At 40.4% G+C, this 20,147-nt stretch overlaps 1 protein-coding gene across 1 annotated transcript in view; it reads right to left on the bottom strand.

Annotated features, from left to right (window-relative positions):
* The window catches only part of PDE3A (phosphodiesterase 3A), a 98,274-nt gene that overhangs the window by 30,333 nt on the left and 47,794 nt on the right, over positions 1-20,147 (bottom strand). Inside the window, 4 exon segments of the mRNA XM_009278998.1 lie at positions 879-1,098; positions 5,028-5,143; positions 10,507-10,661; positions 13,504-13,764. Of these exon segments, the coding sequence (XP_009277273.1) occupies positions 879-1,098; positions 5,028-5,143; positions 10,507-10,661; positions 13,504-13,764 (752 nt within the window).

The raw sequence follows: 20,147 nt of genomic DNA, 5'->3' as shown, positions 1-20,147 counted from the left end.
TCTGGCTAGCCATTAATCACAAATCACTCAATACTATGACCAAAAGTACCATCTAATGAGTAAGGTAACCTTGAAACTGCACTAGAACAGGCTTCTAAACACCAGTGTTACCCACTATTCTGAACTGGACACAGTTCAGAATAATTACAGCAAACTCTAGTAATCTAACTTAGCAACTGTTAACATAAGATAAGCAGAACAACTTTTTTCCCAAAATGGTGATTTTGCAGAGCAGGTCTATGTAGTCTAATAATGGGCTACTTTAAAGTGTGAAATTAAACTGTGTTACTGTAACTCTCAGCAGTAGAAAGAACTCGCCTGCAGCTGATTTAAAAAAAAAAAAAATCCCAATGCTACATAATCTGACTCTGCCCTAGAGAGGGCAGGATTCACCCCTTCTGAGAGAGTGCTCAAAATGACGCAGTCTTCAGGCACTGTTGGAACACCTTTATCAGAAGGCTACAGGCCAGCGGCTTTTAATCCCTAGCAGTCAGATTTTTCTATCAAACATCGGGTGCCTGTTGTGAAAGACTTGGCCTGTGACTTGAAAGTGACTGTTCATGTTAAAGGCATGGCATGAGAAACGCAAGTTGTTAACAAGAAATCCAACTTTGGGATCTGCAAGTTATTGATGAAGAATTTATTTATGAGTCAGACTGTGCATCTGACATGAGTAAAAGCTGTAAATGTAGCTAACTGTCCTGCACTTTAAAAGCACTTTGTAGCATCAATCTACACAATTACTCATATACTAAGAACCGCTCAGATACAGTGAAATATCAATACACAATACTGCAGCAAATCACAAAAACTTGTATGTGGGCCAAAAGAGCTTGTTTGTGAGAATGATTCCAACGCATATCAAATTACTATCTTACCTGCTGCAGATGACAGAGGGGCTGATAATAGGCTCTGACAGGCTAGGTGCACTCTGAGTAGAAGTTAAGACTTTGTGTGGCTTTAAGCCTTGCTTGGTGTCAGTATCTGTAGAGTCTGGAAATGACACGGAAGATGTTTTTCCAGTAGGACTTGTGGCAGGCGTCCCCTGAATCGGTGAATGGCATGGGGAGGTGAGAGGTGAAATATTTGGTGGGATACCTGGCAAGAGAAAAGAAGAGTCTTGTCAATTAACAGAAGTGGCAGATGGTTGTATGAGTTCACTGTGCAGAAATACTCCTCTTGAGATGCACAGGTACCAGCATAGCTTCCAAACGGAAAGAGAAAACCCTCCTCCACTCTGAGCCAAGCCCACTGCTGTCACAGAGAGATGAAGCTCCATTAATATCAGCCACCTCTACCTGCTGAAGATCTGGCTCAAAATACGAAGCATAGTCTCCCTGTTGAGTAGGATGTGCTAACTGGCAGGCATGAAATGAAAGGCATGCGTTAGTAGCATGACTATTGGTATCAACATGTTCTAGCGACAGAGGCACCAAACTCCAAACAGGCAGTTCCCAGACCCATCTGCAATTTCTCATGGCTTCACTGTCTCCATCTGTAAAGCAGGGACAAGAAAGGCTTACACACATTCCCAGCAAATTTGAATTTCTACACATGTGAAGACTACCAATAAACCAAAAAAGCAATATTTAGTAGTCATACATTATATGAATATAAAATGTTGCACGTATGGTGCCATTTCCACATTCCTCTCAGATTTTGGCCTTGATCATGTGCAGCTTGAGTTTATTTTTCAGTATCTGTTGCTCACTATGGGAGACTTGCGACCATTACCTGTACCACATGGTATTGTACTCCCAAGCTAGTGTATCAGAAACCGCCAACATCCACATATGCAAACACTAGCAAGGTGTAGTTCTCTCTGTCCCCTATTCTATCTAAGCACCACAGCCAAGACGAAATGCATCAGCCAGTCCAGTGTTTGAGACAAAGTGCTGCCTTCTCTTCGAATCCTCAGACAAAAAGGGCCCATTCACAATAAAGTGCAGGGGAGCAAAGATAATCTACGTTAAAAGGAAATGTGTGTAAATTGCCTCAGCCTCCTGAGCTTTGTTCTAAAGTTTGTAGGAACTCAGCCCTAGTTCATTTACCATGTTCATCTTCAAAGCCAAATGATATAAAGAGCTTGGGAACTTTAACTGGTTTTAGGTTTGAATTGTGCCCGCTATCTAAATGCATTCCAGACACAAAAATTATCTTAGAATAAGGCAATATGTTGATCTAAGTTTATGAAATACTAACCTTGCAGGATATATGTGTACAGTTCCAGTGTTTTTTCCTGGTAACAACTTATTGTGATATGAGGTTAAAAAATGATTTACTGCTGACAATCCAAGAGTTAAAAATAATCTCTGACAGTTACTACACTGTAATTTTGAGATATCCAACATCTCCTAAGTTTTGATTAGGGTATTTCTTCAGCAAACATGTGGTATGTATTACTGTCTTAATTTAATGATTGCAACTAGGATATTACGCTAGTTTTGAGATCAGAAACCTACAGCCTACAGAGCAATTAAAAAGTTATCAGATGGCCATGACATATGGAAATTGCTTTAAAATACAGAAAGCCTCTGTTTCACATTTACTAATCCTTTGAGATATCTGCTTTCCACCCAACAAAAATATGTCTTTAAAAACATTTCACAGTCTGTTAGTTGCACAGGGGATTGAGTTGGATTATTATCTATCTTTGAGCTATATATTACCAGGTAATCTTCATGACTGTTAGAGAATACAGTATATATGGTCATCTTTCAACAATTTAAAGCAAGTCCTGGGAATTTAAACAGCAATTTTCACAATAATGTTTCTAATCACAGCTGGCTTTCTACTGCTAGTCTGGGCTCCTGTCTCTTGAAATATGTTTGGTTGTGGTTTTTTTTGAAAGAGTAATTTGCCAGGGTAGGTAACCAAAAATAAATAAATTTACCAGAAAAATGCAAACCTACTTTCAATAATCCAACATTTAACCATTTAGTGGCAAAAGTGACAGAAAATGTGTCTTGCTACAGCAAGGAATTTTGAACAATCAATGTAAGAGATGATGAACAATACAGGGAGAACTTTTTTAAGTACATCCATCTGCTTAGGTCCTCCAGAACTTTTACACATGTGCAGCGTTGAAGAAATAAAACAGTAACTTCAATGTGATATGAAATTATACATGAAAACACTTGAGTTTACCTCAGAATTTTGCCAAAATAGGTATGGCTATCAATATTTTAAAATGCTAATGTTTCCATGCATAATTAAAGACACATTTTGTAAATTAACAGATTTACAGATTTACCTAGATCAACTTCTACCAAGAATTATTATATACTGCCAATGGAGCTAATATATAAAAGTCTAATTTGTATTAACTAGTGCAAATTGAAGCAATTCTTTAGTTGGAACACAAAAACAAATTACAATTAAAAGTGCATGATTGCAAACAGTCTAAAACATCAAAATAGCAGTCTTCCGCATAAAATGCTAAGCCAAAATTTTTACTCCTGTGAGTCAGTGCCCCTAGGAATTGCTTGTGATGGAACGGAGCTCTCCCTTCATCACTGGGGAGCTCCTAGTGCAAATTGCAGCTTTTCTTTATTTTTTAGTTGGAACCCAATTCCAATTAAAAGTGCATGATTGCAAACAGTCTAAAACATCAAAATAGCAGTCTTCCGCATAAAATGCTAAGCCAAAATTTTTACTCCTGTGAGTCAGTGCCCCTAGGAATTGCTTGTGATGGAACGGAGCTCTCCCTTCATCACTGGGGAGCTCGTGTCATTGGGCAACAGAGAACACTACTAACACTTTCTGGAAGCAGAAGAGACTAAATGTAAAACTGACTGATGGGGTTGGCAAGTCTCGTTTTCCATGTATAAAATATTACACCCCCACACCCCCCTTTCAAGTTAATGGGTTCATCTCTGAAAATCACAAGTCCAAGTTGGATTTGTTTTGTTCTAAAGCAAATTCCTGGATTCTTGGTACTATATCTCCATTATTTCCCAGTTTCGGTTTTATTCATTTGCCTATGTGCCTATTATCTTTTAAGATAATATTGTGTTACTTAATCTTCACTGTGGTATAACAAAGCAGCTTCTGTACAAGAGGAGATTAAATAAACTCTTCATTTTGAAAAGGAGATGCAATGTGACAGTGCTAGATATGCAGAGCAATTGCGCAGCCATATCTTCAAGCCCATCTCTAAGTTTGGGTTCTCTGACTTTTCCAATGTCAGGCCTCAGGCACCTATCAATTTCCATCTGATGTCTGGGTGGCCAGTATCTCTGAATAACATTGTCTCAACATTATTCCATGTTTGGGAAAAAAAATTGGACTGATTTAAAAAGGAAGGCCTTGTGATCATTTTGAATTACAAGTTAAAGCATGGGCAAACATTACTTTATCCTGCATTTGTACAGGGAAGAGAACCACATTACTATGGATTAAGACAGATTCATGGCTGTCATACTGCACATTTCATTACCAATTAAGAAGTCACCTTCTCAATTTCTTTCCCTCAGTTAAAACAGGAGTCATTTTTTTAAAGGCTCTAACTTCCGAGTAAAAACCCCCATATTTCTCATTTCTAAAAATCAGTAAGAACTACCTGGACTTTCTCAATAATGAATATACAGAGATAGACCTCTGAGTTATAATGGCTGTGTCTTGGATACGTTTGCATAAGACAGGTCAGTTGCTGCATACAGCTCTGAATGGCATTATGTTGCACAGACAGTTAATTTAACAAATGTTATACAAAACACTCTGTTCTCAGCCCTGTTGTAGTCAAGGGAATTACATGGCTATAAATCACAACACGATTTAGTATCGGACTTGCCACACCATGTCATGACTAACCTCTATAAATCATAAAAGTCAAAACATTTACAATGGCATCACTATGAACTATGATATTTTAAGCCACTTTTTTTTTAAATAAAGGAAATAACTATATTTATATTGACAGAAAAATAAGAAAAGACACAGATTGGACAGAGACTAAAAGCAGCTGCACGTGCTAGTCACAGGGAAGCAGATAAGCAAGACTGATGGAGCCACGGATGCTCACTCACCTTGCCGGCTCTGCCTTTTGGCATTCAGGTGGTTGGTAGAAGACATGGCGTAGGAGGTGGAGAAGGACCTACTCTTTGTGATTGTCATCAGAATTGAGCTGTTCCAGGAGTCAGCACTGCAAAATCAGAGCACAAACAAGCATCGTTCAACACAGTAAAAAGTCTGAATGGCAGATCTTAAGAAATTAGGAGCCACACCAAGAAGTATGCAATACTGAGATAGTACAAAATCTGACGAGGAAAACAGCATCTATCTGCTGGCTGAACTGCTATTTGTGAGGCGCTCAGTATTGTATTCAGCAAAAATATTTACAATGCAGACACTCCAAAGCTGGACTTCCTTCAGTGCTCAGGCCTATTCACTTTATTTATACAAAGATGTCTTCATTATATTGTTCTGACAGTACAAAGAGACTTAAAAGTTGACTTGAAATAAGTTAAATTTATATTCTCTTTTAACGCCTCCTTACAACAGCCAGAAGTTCTCAGTGTAAATGAAAAATCAGTCTCCTTGACTCCTCTGCTGCAACCCCCAAGGCAGATACCCAGTAACCCTTTGGGCACTGGAGGAGCTCCTCAGGAGTTTGGAAGAGGCTCAGAAGAGCCCTGCATTGCTGTTGCTAGTGATGTGCCTCTGCTCTGGGCGAAGCACTTCATGCTCTAGCCAACTGAAATGCATGCTGCATCTCAAAAAAAAACCCTGTTGACAGACCCTTAAGACACTGGTCACTGGTCCAAGAGAAACTCACTGAAGGAAAATAGGGTGCATGTGGCTGTGTGTGTGGGGAACAAATGCTGGTCCCCTACAACAGGATGGGTGCATGCTTTTGGCCTTCAGGCTGTAACCTCTGTGTACCAGAAGAGGCCAAATACTTCTGTAAAGCAGAAGAATTATATTTATCATTGTTTTCCCGAATGACACTCATCAAATGTCAGCTGCTTGCAAGGACATAGCACTGGGTCTTATCATGAGGCCTGTGACTTCTCTGGACAGATCCGCTAGGCGTCTCAGGCTCCGCATTTCTCCTCACAGCCTCACATCCAAGTGATGAGATGACATGCAAGGCAGAAGACAGCCTTTTAAAGCAGCCTAGTCCCAGCTGAACTTGAAAAAAACTTGAAAAAAATAAAAGCGTTCTGAAAGAAAAAAGCACATAAGATTGTCTTAACTCTACAAACACCTTACTGTTTTGGAAGAGCAAGTACTACCTACAAAAATATTTGTTGGTTGTCTTCAGTGGCCCAAATTCCTACAGTCTGTGATGAAGTAAGAGGAAGAAAGAATCCAGCTGCTTTTTTAATTATTTTTTGTTTGTTCTGTTTTGTGGTTTTGTTTTTTAATTGACAGGAAGAATATAACACACTGGCCCACTGTAAAGAAAAACATAATCAAACCAAAACAAAAAACCCCAAACCACATCCTTTGATTTCTTAAGGGAGAACCACTGGATATAGAAGTGACTGAGGGAAAGAATGTGGAAGCTCTATTATTTTTCTCAAATCATTTGAAGCTCTAAGAGGACCATGTCTTACCAGTTTAATGACATGGGGATGGAAGAATACAGGATTACTAATCTTAAACAGAGATTTAAGGGGGATTTTTTGCAAATATGCGACTATAGAAATCTAGAGAAGATGTCCCAGACTGTGAGGAACATGTTGCAGATTTTGTAACTGCAGAATCTGCCACAGGGCAATTCCAGTGTCGTTCTCCTGTCTTACCCTTCAAGGCATGAAATGGTCCTTTCTCTGTGATTTGTGGCGTGCTTTAATTTGGTACAGGGGAAGTGGCAGATAATCAAGATTTTTTTTTCTCTTCAGTTCAAAATTCTTTTCCTTGAAAGCAAATCTGTATTGGTCTGCCAAAATTTTTAAAGCTAGACTTATAGGATTCATTTTTCCGCTTTCTGGAATACACATTGTTTCTCCTACTGTAAAAGAAGAACTGCAAACAGTAGGCTGGGAGGCTTGACAGAGCTATAATTATACAATTGGCGACATTAAACATAGGAAGAATTGATAGTCTGCTTAGTTGGCTCATCATGAAGAGTTATATAATAACCGTAGGAAAGGACCAACAATAATATTTAATTGCTCTCCTTCTCTCTCTGATTCCCATCTTAGGATGCTTACATACTACGTGAGAGTCTGGGATCAACACTATAAATCAAATGCACCCTGGGAACCACAGACCGGTGACTGAAGAATATTTCCATTTGGTTATAGCTTCTTTATATTTACTTTTACTGAGATACATGGGACTCCTCACAAATGGAACTTTGCTAACCATGTACTTTCCTTGCACCAAACATTCAGTGTACTCTGCTGGCTGCCTTGAGCACCTAGGCTCCCTGTACCAAAGCCTCCTCTATGGGAAAGGTTTACGTATCTGGAAGAAAGGCCAACCAAAGCAGTGCTCTGGGGCTACATTGACCCAAGCTATCCAACAGCAAACCCTAGGGATGTTGGGCCTTCTCAGGTCCTGTCTTTTTCTCCACTACTGGCACCAAATTTTGAATTGCAGAAAACCACGTAAGTCTTCTGAAATCACATCCTTAAATTTTCTTCTTGAATTCGGTGCCTTTGCTCTGCTCTTCCTTTCCCCGCAGCAAAGGATGTCTCCATGGTCTCTCCTCATCCACCAGCTCCAAGATGATAGCCCTTGCTGAGGTGGGGAGGGGACCTGAACTTTATTCTCACAGGGTGGCACCATAACTACCAGGCTGCAAGACTGGCTCCCCTCCACCCTTCCTTTGAAGGCTCTGCTCCTTTCTGACTAGAATAGAAAAATATTCATGGAGCCAGAAAGGAGGAAATCCTGTTGAAAGAGCTACGCAACATATCATAGTTAACATATCATTGGTGGTTGATGTCCCAAGCCTGTCAGTGTTTAAAAGGCATTTGGACAATGCCCTTAATAACATGCTTTAACTTGGTCAGCCCTGAATTGATCAGGCAGTTGGACCAGGTCCCTGGTTGTAGGTCCCCTCCACCTGAAATAGTCTCTTCTATTCTATTCTATTCTATTCTATTCTATTCTATTCTATTCTATTCTATTCTCTGACCTACAGTCTATTCTAACAGCACCTGGGACCCAAGTCATTCTTCTCACAGGCGAGCGCCCTTCCCACAAGACTAACAGCCATTCAACTCCGTCCTTCACTTGCTGTTACTGGATTATCTGCCACAGCCCCGTGGAGGGTTAAATGCAGCTCATCTCAGGCTATCTCATAGCATGGAAGTCCCAAAATGCGAAGTATCTATGCCCTCAGGCAGAGAAGTGTCCAGGTCTGGAGCCCTCAGCATAAGAAAGACACGGACCTGTTGGAGCGGGTCCAGAAGAGGGTCACAAAAATGATCAGGGGGATGGAACACCTCTCCTATGAAGAAAGGCTGAGAGAGTTGGGGTTGTTCAGCCTGGAGAAGAGAAGGCTTTGGGGAGACCTTATTGCAGCCTATCAGTACTTAAAGGGGGCTTATAAAAAAGATGGCGGCAGACTTTTTGGCAGGGCCTGTTGTGACAGGACAAGGGGGAATGGCTTTAAACTAACGGGGGGTAGATTTAGACTAGATAGAAGGAAGAAATTTTTTACACTGGGGGTGGTGAAACAGTGGGACAGGTTGCCCAGAGAGGTGGTGGATGCCCCATCCCTGGAAACATTCAAGGTCAGGTTGGACGGGGCTCTGAGCAACCTGGTCTAGTTGAAGATGTCCCTGCCCACGGCAGGGGGGGTGGACTAGATGACCTTTAGAGGTCCCTTCCAACCCAAACTATTCTATGATTCTATGATTCTAAGCAACTTTATTAGGGTAGACATCTGCAAATGCCCTAGCCAGTCAGCTGCTGGCTGTAAGCAGGTAGGCAGACACAACTTCTCTCCCTCAGTTTCATGGGAGGCCTATGTATTTTATGTTACTGGCTCAGGGATCAGGCTCTGAGAAACAGAGAATGGGTAAGAGTGAGCAAGGAATACCTAACTGGTATAGTCAATCATGAGGGACTATAGCCAGAAGATAAAAACCTGTCTCTTCAGAATAGTGAGAACTAATGTGGTTCTGGGTAACTCTGAAAGACTTTGAGGGACATGCTTTAGGAAACTGGAACTAAATTTTGGTTTGGGCACAAAATGGAGTAGGGAGGTACCTCAGCCTAAGCAAACCTCTTTGCAGATCTAGTGCTCTGTTTCTACAATGCACTATATGAACATAACATTAAAGTCTATATGTCATGATTGAATCCAGAACTCTTTTTCCAGGCAAGACAAGCAAATAATGTACAATTCCTCCAGAGATTTTGCTGAAATCCATTTCAAGGCTTTATTAATTATTGCTTTGTAGTTGTGACTCTTCCAGTACCAGCACCTGCTTACATAACCCTTGAAAATATGGGGCATCTTAAATGAGTAAGTAAATAAATACATCATAAATAGAAGTGGGCACTCAGTCTGCACCCCAACAAAACAGCTGTGTTTATTTGCTTCTTGTGGCAAATTAGAAGCCTTGTAACTAGATGAGACAGTTCGGATTAAGGATGAAACAATTGGGATTCTGAATCCCAGAAGCTAAGCTCTGTGGTAAATGGGAAAGAAGTGCTCCACTGCAGTACTTAAAATTAGGGAAAGTACAGCAACCATCCTGCAGGAACACTTTACACTGCCCATTTCATTTTCAGCTTTGCTTTCAACCTCTACTAGTAAATCTTCCTTTGTAATTTTACTCCTAGATTATACCTTTTTTTTACCCAACAGTAACAAATCTACTTAGAGACTGAACCTCTGTCCACTAAATCACTTTTTGACTTACCTAACTCAATGCTTTTTCTTTACCATCTATTGCTGGTATTGCATTTGCATGAGTTTGTTCAGGGAGCCCTAGGCACTTGTTATATTCTGGAATTAAGTGCATACATGGGATGTAGGGCATGTACAGTGCTGTATGGTCTTATGATACTCCATTTCTATGGACAGAAAAGCACAAAATTGTGTATTTTAGGAGGGTCCACTTGAAATCAGGGTTTGTGTTCTGGAAGTTAGTATCTAGAGGATGGAGGAGTGCTTCATGAACTGGTTTAATGACAGGACCACATCACTAGGTGTGTTCTTAGAAGTGATGTGCAGCAGCTGGGTTACTTGTTAGAATTTTTTCTTGGCTGGGCAATACCCCCGGAGGAAACCGCTGCATATCAAGAAGACTTTAACCAGATATCTTGCCTTGTTTCTAATTTTATTGTGCAATTCTGCACTTTGCTAGCATAAATAGATGGTTTTTCCCATTTTGCTTCCCAATAATAGCAATAGTTTTGGCATAATTTGACTAAAATTGGGAATGCCACTTTTTTGGCAACCCAATTTAGAGAAACATGAATAAGTAGTTCTAACATACTTCGGAGTCAGCATTTTTAAATGAGGGACATCATCACACAGAACCAAAGAAATTTGCCCAAAGAGGGACATAAAAGAGAGAGGAGGTAGTTTGTAACCTGGATGAAGATGATTCATGAGGTTTGATGCTGGCACTGCGATCCCTTCTCACTGGAGCTGGCTCCAGTGTAGGTAATCCTGTGGCTGATGTTGTTGTGGTCCAAGTTGAGGACACTCGTCTCAGCAGTCCTGGAGGCAAACTTCTCCGTAAGCGCTAGAGAGAAATCAGTTGCTTAGAGTTTATATAGGCTTACAAAAACTTTAAACATGCAGAAGAAAAACATTTCCATTTAATTAATTCTGCCTGACAACACCTAGTGAGGTACCTTAAATCTGGATTCTCCCAGGTATTATGGTGCCCACCTTCTATTCAAATAAACAGAGCCGGTGCTTTAAACGTTTGGAGGGTCTGGACCACCCTCCTATTTCAAGTTTAAAAAAAGGTATATATCCACAGCCCCATAGCCACAGATGTTCAACATTTGGAGCTCTCACCAGAGTCAGCCAATGTTGGTTGTGCTCTTTAAAAATTTTGGTCTTATATGATATGGCCAAAGGCACTTAAACAAGTCATCAGGGCCACAAAGATGACTGAGGGATTGGAGCATCTGTCATAAAAGGAAAGGCTGAGGGAGCTGGGATTTCTCAGTCTGAAGAAGAGAAGGCTCAGGGGTGATCTTACCAATGTATACAAATACCTGAAGGGAGGGTGTAAAGAAGATTGAGCCAGGCTCTTTCTAGTGACAGGACAAGAGGCAATGGGGCACAAATTGAAATACAGGAAATCCCATTTAAACGTAAGAAAGTATTTTTTACTGTGAGGATTACTGAACAGTGAAAGAGGTTGTCCAGAGAGGTTGTGGAGTCTACATCCATGAAGATACTCAAAGCCCAACTGGACATCCTCCTGAGCAACCTGCTCTAGGTTGAGCCTAGAGAAGCCTGCTCCAGGCTCAACTTGCTTGAGCTGAGGGACTGGACTAGACAATCTCCAGATGTACTTTCAACCTCAACTATTCTGTGATTTAAACTGTCATGAATGCTCAGAATCAGATATTCAAAGCAAGAAAGGCTGTAAGAAAAATAAGGGGGGGGAGCTTCAACTTTTTTCCCTGCTATATCTACCCAATCCAAAGATCACTCACTGAAATAAAACTTTCATGCTCTGGGGTATGATGTCTCCTGAAAAGCTTAGAGAAAGCATCACTGTTTACAGCAGATTTTTCTGACCACCCTGCATTTTTCTTTCACCTGACTCTTCCTTTTCTCCACTAATAGGACTCATATTGTTTTTCTGAATTTTTGACAGCATGCAGAGATAATAAAGGATGATGATAGAGAGTCTTTGTGGATGCAGATTTGCTGTTGCAGATGCTATAATTTTGTAAGACGCTTCTCTTGTAGTTCTTGTGAAGTGTTCATAGTTAAGAACTAAAATAAATATGTCTCTGTGATGGAGAGCTTTGACTTTGCCAAAGGGTTAAGAGATACTAGATGGAAGACACTTGTGGTTCTGAAGCTCAGACTTACAGATAAATATGTTAACATACAATCTGCTTAGCCGAAATGCTCAGTGTCAGATGCTTAGGGTAAAGACCCTAAATCTATATTTAGACACTGAAATAAAGGACTGCAAACTATTAGTTTTATGAACCATAATACGTTTAGGTCAGTGAATTCTTCAGTCAAATTAGTCCTCTGTAGCATTAACTCATTTCTTCATCCTTCATTTCTCTTCTCCTCACTAGGTATTATGCAACAGCAAATTGGTATCTGTTCACTGTGTTTGCTCATGTGATGGCAGTGTTCTTCCATGTAACTTTTCCCCTCAGAGCCTAGAGTACAGCCATTATAGACATGTACACTAAAATAAACTGGAAAATGAGCTTAACAACCTGTGAACATCCATTTCATATATACAGCTGCTACACAGGCAAATAAGTAATACTTATCATCACACTAAAATACATTAAAAAAGAATCACAAGGGTTGCAATTCAGATGCTGGGAAATGCTGGAATGAATGCTGGCTGTGCCATTTGAACTGTTAAAACTTAAAAGCCTGTGCAACGTACTCTGCCTATATTTAATTTTACAAGTGAGATTGCAGGACAAAAGTATTTTTGTTTAGTTTCAAAAGTGAAATGTAAGCCTTGCAGGACAGCTAATTAGCAATGAACCTGCAATTCAAATTACTTCAAAGCTGATGTGTTCTTTCTAGTCGTTCACTTACTAAATGTGGGTGGTTAACACTGGTTATTTCCTGTCGGATTCCTGAGCATTCATAAAGCCATCTGTCAAGGCAGTAATATATACATTTTTGTCGTTCAGTCTTCTTTTTCTTCTCAAGACTATTTCTCATGAGCTCACAATATTTGTCATACTAAGTATTGTGGTGATTTTGGTTGTTTGGTTGGTTGGTATACATTTTAAACTTGATCCAAAGCACCTGGAGGTCATCAGTATAGACTTTTTCATTGACTTCGATAGGTTTCACACCTCTAGCTAGGGAAGGAAGAAGAGACTGAAATTCATACAGAATTTCAAATTCCAATCTTCAAAGTGGGCAAAAAGGTCCCTCATATTACTACTTAACTCCCCACTGCTCATTCACTAGGACAGTCATCCCACATGCAGTGGCTCAAATCTTTTGAGTGGGAGGGGAATTTCTGTGTGAGAAGTAATGGGGAAAACTTGTGAGTCTGGATGCTGAAAGGCTTTTGCTTGCTCTGCTCCCTATCATTTCTCCTCTCTTAAGCTCCAACCAACACCTGCAAGGAAATATGCACACCATCTATGTGAACTATCCCATGTCGAACATCATCTTTTAAAGATGCCTGAACCAAAGTTAACCCGGCCATGAGTTGAAGGATAGACAGGAATTGTCTTACTATGAAACCAACAGCCTGTTTAGCTGTCCTTTTATAGTAGAGTATGATTAGTGCATAAGATGTTAATCTGAAGCAAACAAGCAGAAAGTCCCCACAAAACATCTCCCAAACATGTCCCTTTAGGGAGAGCCAAGTTACAAGATGATAGACAGGGTCCAGTACTCACCTTGGGAATAGCTAGCTTCTCTCCTTTCTCTGGACATTCCTCTGAGTCGGAGCAGGTGTAGTTCTCACTGAAGGACACCAAAGGGTTCACCCTTGGCTTATGGATGGCCTGGAAGGTTAACTGCGTATTAAGCAGGTTGCTCACTGTTCTCAATGAAGTACACACGTTGGGGGGCAGCGAAGGATCTGCCAAAAGGTCTGTAATGAGCCCATGTGCTTCTCCCATGACAGCGATATCCACTGTGATACTGGTACCAGAAGACTAAAGACGACAAAAATAATACATGTAAGACAATAAAAGTGAACAACCTGCTGAGCAGTATCTAAAGCTGTGGTGAACTCTCCCCACAACTTTTGTTAAAGCGGTTACCCACAGAGTGGAAAAATAATAACATGAAATAATTCTTTAAATAAGGAGAATCATGCTGAATAGACTGATCATCAGGCATAACGCTCACAGTCTGCAAAGAGTTTGGAATTTCACCATATCTGATTTCCCAGCTTTCACCATCTGCAGCTGGCTTAGCCGATCTGAATGAATTGTTCAGGCTCCCTACAGAGACATAGTCAATGGCCAGGGGCTATTTGCACAAAGAATTTCAGAGACATAGCTTAGGATGAGAGGAGTCCCTCTTGAGAGATGCCTTTCTACTAACTACAGAGGCATCTAGAACAAGTAATGTTCAGTGCTTATGCTTAGATGAATAAAACGAATCCCAAGCATATACTGAGATTTTAAAAATATCTCCATGCTATTAAAACATAGCATTCTGGTACAGTGGCATCATCATTCTTCTCCGAGCAATTGCATATTGGGCAGCTATACCAAAATTGAAATGGAGTAAAAAGTGGATTTTCCAATCTTTATTTTATTCAGACAGAAGTGATGAGAATAGTTACTCTACAGACTTGTACGACCAGTTCAGGTGGTCCTTACTTCCTCTTGGGTTTGAAAGATATACCTACTTTACCTATATGATTTAGGAAGATTTATTAACTAAAGTGATGCGTAAGCAGAAATAATACCAGGGAGCAGTTCATATCACTGGCAGGTTTTACACACCCTACCCAGTACATGTACATAATTGATCTGTAAATGATGCACTGTAAATCAACTGTGGCCCAGGCAAACTGTCTTCATACGTGTAGTCCATCCATCTTGCACACAGGTAATCTAACACACTGGACTTCCAGTGCATGCACAAGAGGGTTGATCCATTAACACATCTTTGAGTTTCTCCAGAACTTCCTGACATTCAGCAGCTCCAACTACCATCCGTCCCGAGACCCAGTAGAGCAATATATTGCCACTAAAAGAAACAGTCTATTGCCAAAAGCAGGAAAGTTGTCAAGTCTGTGAATTGACAGCTATATGATACATTGCAAAAGACTGAGGATCTTTAAAATCTACTAGAACAGTGAGACTGGATGCACACAGAAGTAGAACTACTAGAAAGGCAGGAGGCATATGAACTTTCAATGCAGCAGTGACATTTCAGCCTCACTAGCTGGTGCACTATAAACCACCATAAATTCTGCGTGGAATCACTAATTCAAGACACTCCAAGACTGAACATTCTTCCTTTGCTGTGTTTCTGACACATAAGCTCAATCCTGCTGCTACTGTTTGCGACTTTTCAGCAGGTGTACTTGCAGTTTGCTGGAGAGACCATTCCAGGAGATTTTGTACTAATTTGTTTTCATGTATTTCTTAGAAAAATCTAAGATACACAGTTTTCCAAATGGGGAAGTTATGCCTGTGAAAAGAGCATACAGGTTTCTTGGAGTGGCAAGTAAACAGCATGGAGCATTGGGCAGACTGCTTAGCAGGAGAGTGATCAGAGCCCCGGCCAGGAGTGACTCACCAGTGACAGCATTTATGGACCTCACAACACATCAAAGAACAGTGTAACAGAGCTTGACACTGCTTTGTTCTCACAAAAGGCTTTACAAGCAATAGTAAAATATTTCTGAGGAAAATGATATATTAGCTAAGTATAGCTAAACCTCTCCCCGCTACCTTCCCAATTGCGTAGTGTGGACATCAGGCCCTTGGCAATAGCTGTTTCACTCCACTGATCCACTCCTCATGTCCTACTTCTTGCTAACGCAGATGTAAGCCGCAGGACCAGAAGACAGGCCTCCTCACTCACCATCCTCTCACGCAACCAGAAAACCAGCCTCTTCTTCCCACATTTCTTTGTCATGATACCAAATAAAATAAACCATAAACTGTTTGATATAATGAAGTGCTATTTCATCCTACTGAAAAAAATTAATGGCTGAAGTTAATTTAATGGCTCTTTCATTGCTTAACCTCTCAGGAGTGCACGCAGAAGATTCTGGCAGATGCTAAAGAAAATTCTTAAATTAAAAGACAAGGCTTGGGATGGTAGGAATCAATTATCTATCTTAACCTCAGCCCTGAAAAACAGACCAAAGGGGAGTGAGGGAGAATGCATCATTCAAAGTGCGATAGAAGCCTCATATTTTCAGCAAAACTGCATAATCTACAGTTTGAAATTTTATTAAGCCTGGAGCCTGGAGTTGTTGACTGCCGATCAGAGACAGAGATTAATACTTCAATGAAGTAAACAAGTCTGACTCAGCGGGCCATAAGCAGAGGCCCAGATTTTGTACAGCAGTACTAATATTTTGCAAAGCAGCCAGCATTGTTCTCCGTGATTAGTACCAAGTGGGGAGAGGGAGAGCCCTTCTCTTCTCAACAGTGTATTTCTGCCACACGGACTCCGACATGTGGGGAGGCCTTGTCACGTCTTGGTGACCCCTGCCTTGACTCTGGGACCCAGCAGATTTGTCCCGTCTAAAATGCCAGGCTGTGCTGAGTTATGCGAGGAGCTGGTGCTGAGGCCATATGGCCCAGGAAGAGAGACGCCACACACCGGGTCTGCATCCTCCCTCCTGAGCTGTGTCAGCACCCCACTGCAAAGGACAGCCTGCACTCAAATCGAGTTAGGTACTTACACACGTAACACACAGTAGCACTGCTGCAGCCCATGCACTAGCAGAACAAATCAGTGGAAACGAAGCGATTCTCTCTTTGGAAGTGCGCCTTGCACCTGGGAAAGGCTTCAGAGTTTGGCAATAGCACAGATATCACCTCACCCTCTGCAAGATGGCAGGAGCTTTTGCACTTTTGAACAAAAGGGCACTCCCTGCAGATCAGATGCTTTCAACTGACACCTCACATGAAACCCATGCAGCCATCCACCCTGCCCACATGGAGCACGCCCAGAGAGGACAGCTCCATGCCTGTAAGGAAGTGGAGGTGCATGCCGAGCGTCCCTCACCAGGGCTGAAACGAGACCTATATCCTGCCAGCATAGCCCAGCCAGGGTCACCAAAAAACATCAACAGTTACCAATTTGTGCACCATGACGTACTGCATTGCACAATACTTCAGAGTGAAAACACTTTATACAGTATTACAAAGACACCACTGTATTGTAGTGAGCTGCTTTAAACGACACATATATATCATAGTTACAGTATTGTCTGCACTACTCATAATGCTTAGAATCCTTAGAATGAGAGCATATGTAAAAGGAGAACAGACCAAGCTTAAATTCCTCTCGAAGAAAGAAGTAGAAGAGGGTAAACACTGCTCTAATCCACACGAGTGCAGTACATTAACACCACATCCTAAACTGGTATGGTTTGCATGTTGTCATTTAATTGCACAGAACTTGTATACAGGAAAACAGTTTCTTTTTCGAGCAGTTGGAATATTTCATCTATCTCAGGATAAATTGAGAGTACTATCAGACTAGTCTGACAAGATAAAATTACAGGCATTTAAATTATTATTTTCTAAAAACAGTTACAAATTGAATGCATGAAAACATTTTAAAATATTTTACTTTTTGATTCTCTACTACAAAACAGCAGAGAACTGTGTATGCTTTGCAAACCATTACTCAGAAAGTAAACTAAAATGTGTTTCCCTAAAGGACAAGGAAACTTGGAATTTTTTATAAAATACATATGGTGATGTGAAACAATATAAAGATTTATGCAAGACAGTAAATTGCTGAAAATTTTAGATTGATGTAATTGTATATATGCATATACACACACGTGCACACATATATACACACACAGTCTTTTTTTAGGGTAAAAGTGCACACAAAATCCATGCTCAGACTTTGTAAGCAGTTTTCTACTAACGCGCATAGCCTCTGCATGAACTGATCTGGATTCTTTCCAAACCACTTTACTCATCGAAACTCAAAGGACGGATACTTGGGAATAGAGGCATGAATAACATGTTTGCAATCAACACTAACAAACAACTAACTTGATAAAACAACAAAACGAAGAGCTAAGCTAAGGTGAACTTAATTTCACACTGGTCAGTATTCATTTACCAATCTATGCTAATAACGGCAAATGCAGTTTCCTCCCATGAATTTTGGAGAAGATTGGCTTACTGTTCACTTTGTGACTTCATTCCAACTCTGATTTAAGCGATGTCATGCAGTGACTAAAACTGAAGGCTCTAGGGCTTGAGAATGAGAAAGCAAACAGGCTGGAAACAAAAGCAAAACCAGATCAACTAAACGTGCTCATTGATAACTAAGATAAGGAGCAAAATAAATTCCTTACAACGTTGAAAACCAGCTGGTTTTGTGCTTCCCCCCCCAACCCCCTTCTTTTTTTAAACTGGCATTCGGGTGGGTGTTTTAGGCTGTGGTACCACCTGGAACTCCTAACTGGGCCCAAATGCACATGCTGTATGTTTTAGGGCTTCCTTTTACGTACAGCAATAAAAGAAAGGATTTTCCCCTAAAGAACTCTCATGAAAAATAAGATGGCGAGATCACAGTAGGATGCATTAGAGACCAGGGACAGACATGCACAGTTCACAGCACCAACTGTGCAATCATCTAAGTTTGAATGGGTGGGGGCTTACTGGGAATTTGCAAGAAAACGTTCATGTACCAAGAAGTGCACATACTGCTGCAACTGTAGGACCAAATCACAAGTAGCATGTCCCACTGTCACACAGACAATTTTTGTCAGGGCAGGAAACTTCTCTTCAAGGAACACTCTTAAATGCAATACAAAAAAAAAATTCTGCTAAATTTTAATGATCACTTAGAATTTTTAGGTTTGAATAGTTTGTTTTGGATTCTGTAACATGGCTAGAAAAAAAAAACTTTCAAAATTTGCATAACCTTCTGTAGGCTTTTATATTACATTTCACAAAATCCCATTCGTTTTCTTCTATTAAATTATATTGTGTATAAAAATCTGAGAATAGCTTTTTACTCACCAGGGGAAAAAGCAGATAAAACTGTGCAACAAAAACAAATTTAGGCAAATAGGAATAACAAATTCCTTTATCCATAAGACCTGATAGATAAATTTAGTTTACAAATTGTTCCTGGTTAAGAAACAGTTGACCCACCTGTGAAGCAGATTTGATATCCTTATACTTAACAGATGCCTTACTGCAAGTAAAAGTCTTCCCCCCCCCCCCCCCCCGCATTGGTTTTGCATATGATTCTCATAAAACTGAACTCAATTCAGTTTAACTAAAAAATATTGCTCTCTCTTTACCCTACAAGAAAGGATGATTAACATGACAACATAAAACCAGTCAAAACTTAAGTATAATAAAAAAAATATAAGAAAGAAAAAAACCCACAGTTATCAAACACAAACCACAATTCATGTCACACAGCCTCATGTTAGGGAAAAAATAAAATCTTCATTTGCTGTGGCTTGTACAAGGAAAAGCATTGAAGGCAGAGATGCTGGCCTTTCACCACATTACACTCAAGAACACTCTGTAAGTGAAAGAATGGGGGAGGCAAAGAGGAAAAAAAGAAAAAAAGCAGCATCCAGCATATCTTCAATCTTCACACAATTACAAGCAACAATAAATCAAAATTTGATATAGTTTCCAAGTCACATCATGAATGCTCAGGCCAAGCTGTCTGGAAACAAAATTAAAAGCAAATCTAATTCTCCATTATTTTAATGTCCACAGAGCGATTTGAAGGATAAACATGAATTGGCTTCTATGGAAATAATGAATCATTTTAAAGGCGCCACAGACTTAACTACTCCACCTTTCACTGACTGACTAAGAAGAAAAGAAAAGTGTGCGTACAATTCTTTGACATTTCACTTTTCCGTATTTAAAGCTGCAGAACTGGAGTCGTACCGAGGCTTCTTATTTTTATTTTACTCTTACTTTGTACTAACGCGAGATTTTGGGTTTTCTCCGGTGAGAAACAGGACATTTATGAGAATCTTTTCTCCACCTTAATGAAGCACAGCAATTTCACTGCTCCCTGCTGGTGGACCAGCCACAAGCTCTGTAAGGCATATTCTTTGGTAGGACTGAATATAGCACCTTCCCTTTGACTCATCACATTGAGCAAAGAAAACCTTTCCTTATCAGGAACGTAATCACTGATTTTGCTGCTGATTCTTTAAAGCACCCAGAGCCACATAACCATAAACCAGACACTGAAGCACAAAGGTGAGCCTGAGTACTGCGTCCAGCTCTGGAGCCCTCAGCATAAGACAGACACAGACCTGTTGGAGCGGGTCCAGAAGAGGGCAACAAAAATGATCAGAGAGATGGAACACCTCTCCTATGAGGAAAGGCTG

The sequence above is a fragment of the Aptenodytes forsteri genome, unplaced genomic scaffold (assembly GCF_000699145.1).
Source record: "Aptenodytes forsteri isolate BGI_AS27 unplaced genomic scaffold, ASM69914v1 Scaffold241, whole genome shotgun sequence".
Lineage (NCBI taxonomy): Eukaryota > Metazoa > Chordata > Aves > Sphenisciformes > Spheniscidae > Aptenodytes > Aptenodytes forsteri.
The sequence above is the reverse complement of the archived record's forward strand: the minus strand, read 5'-3'. Positions and strand labels throughout refer to the sequence as shown.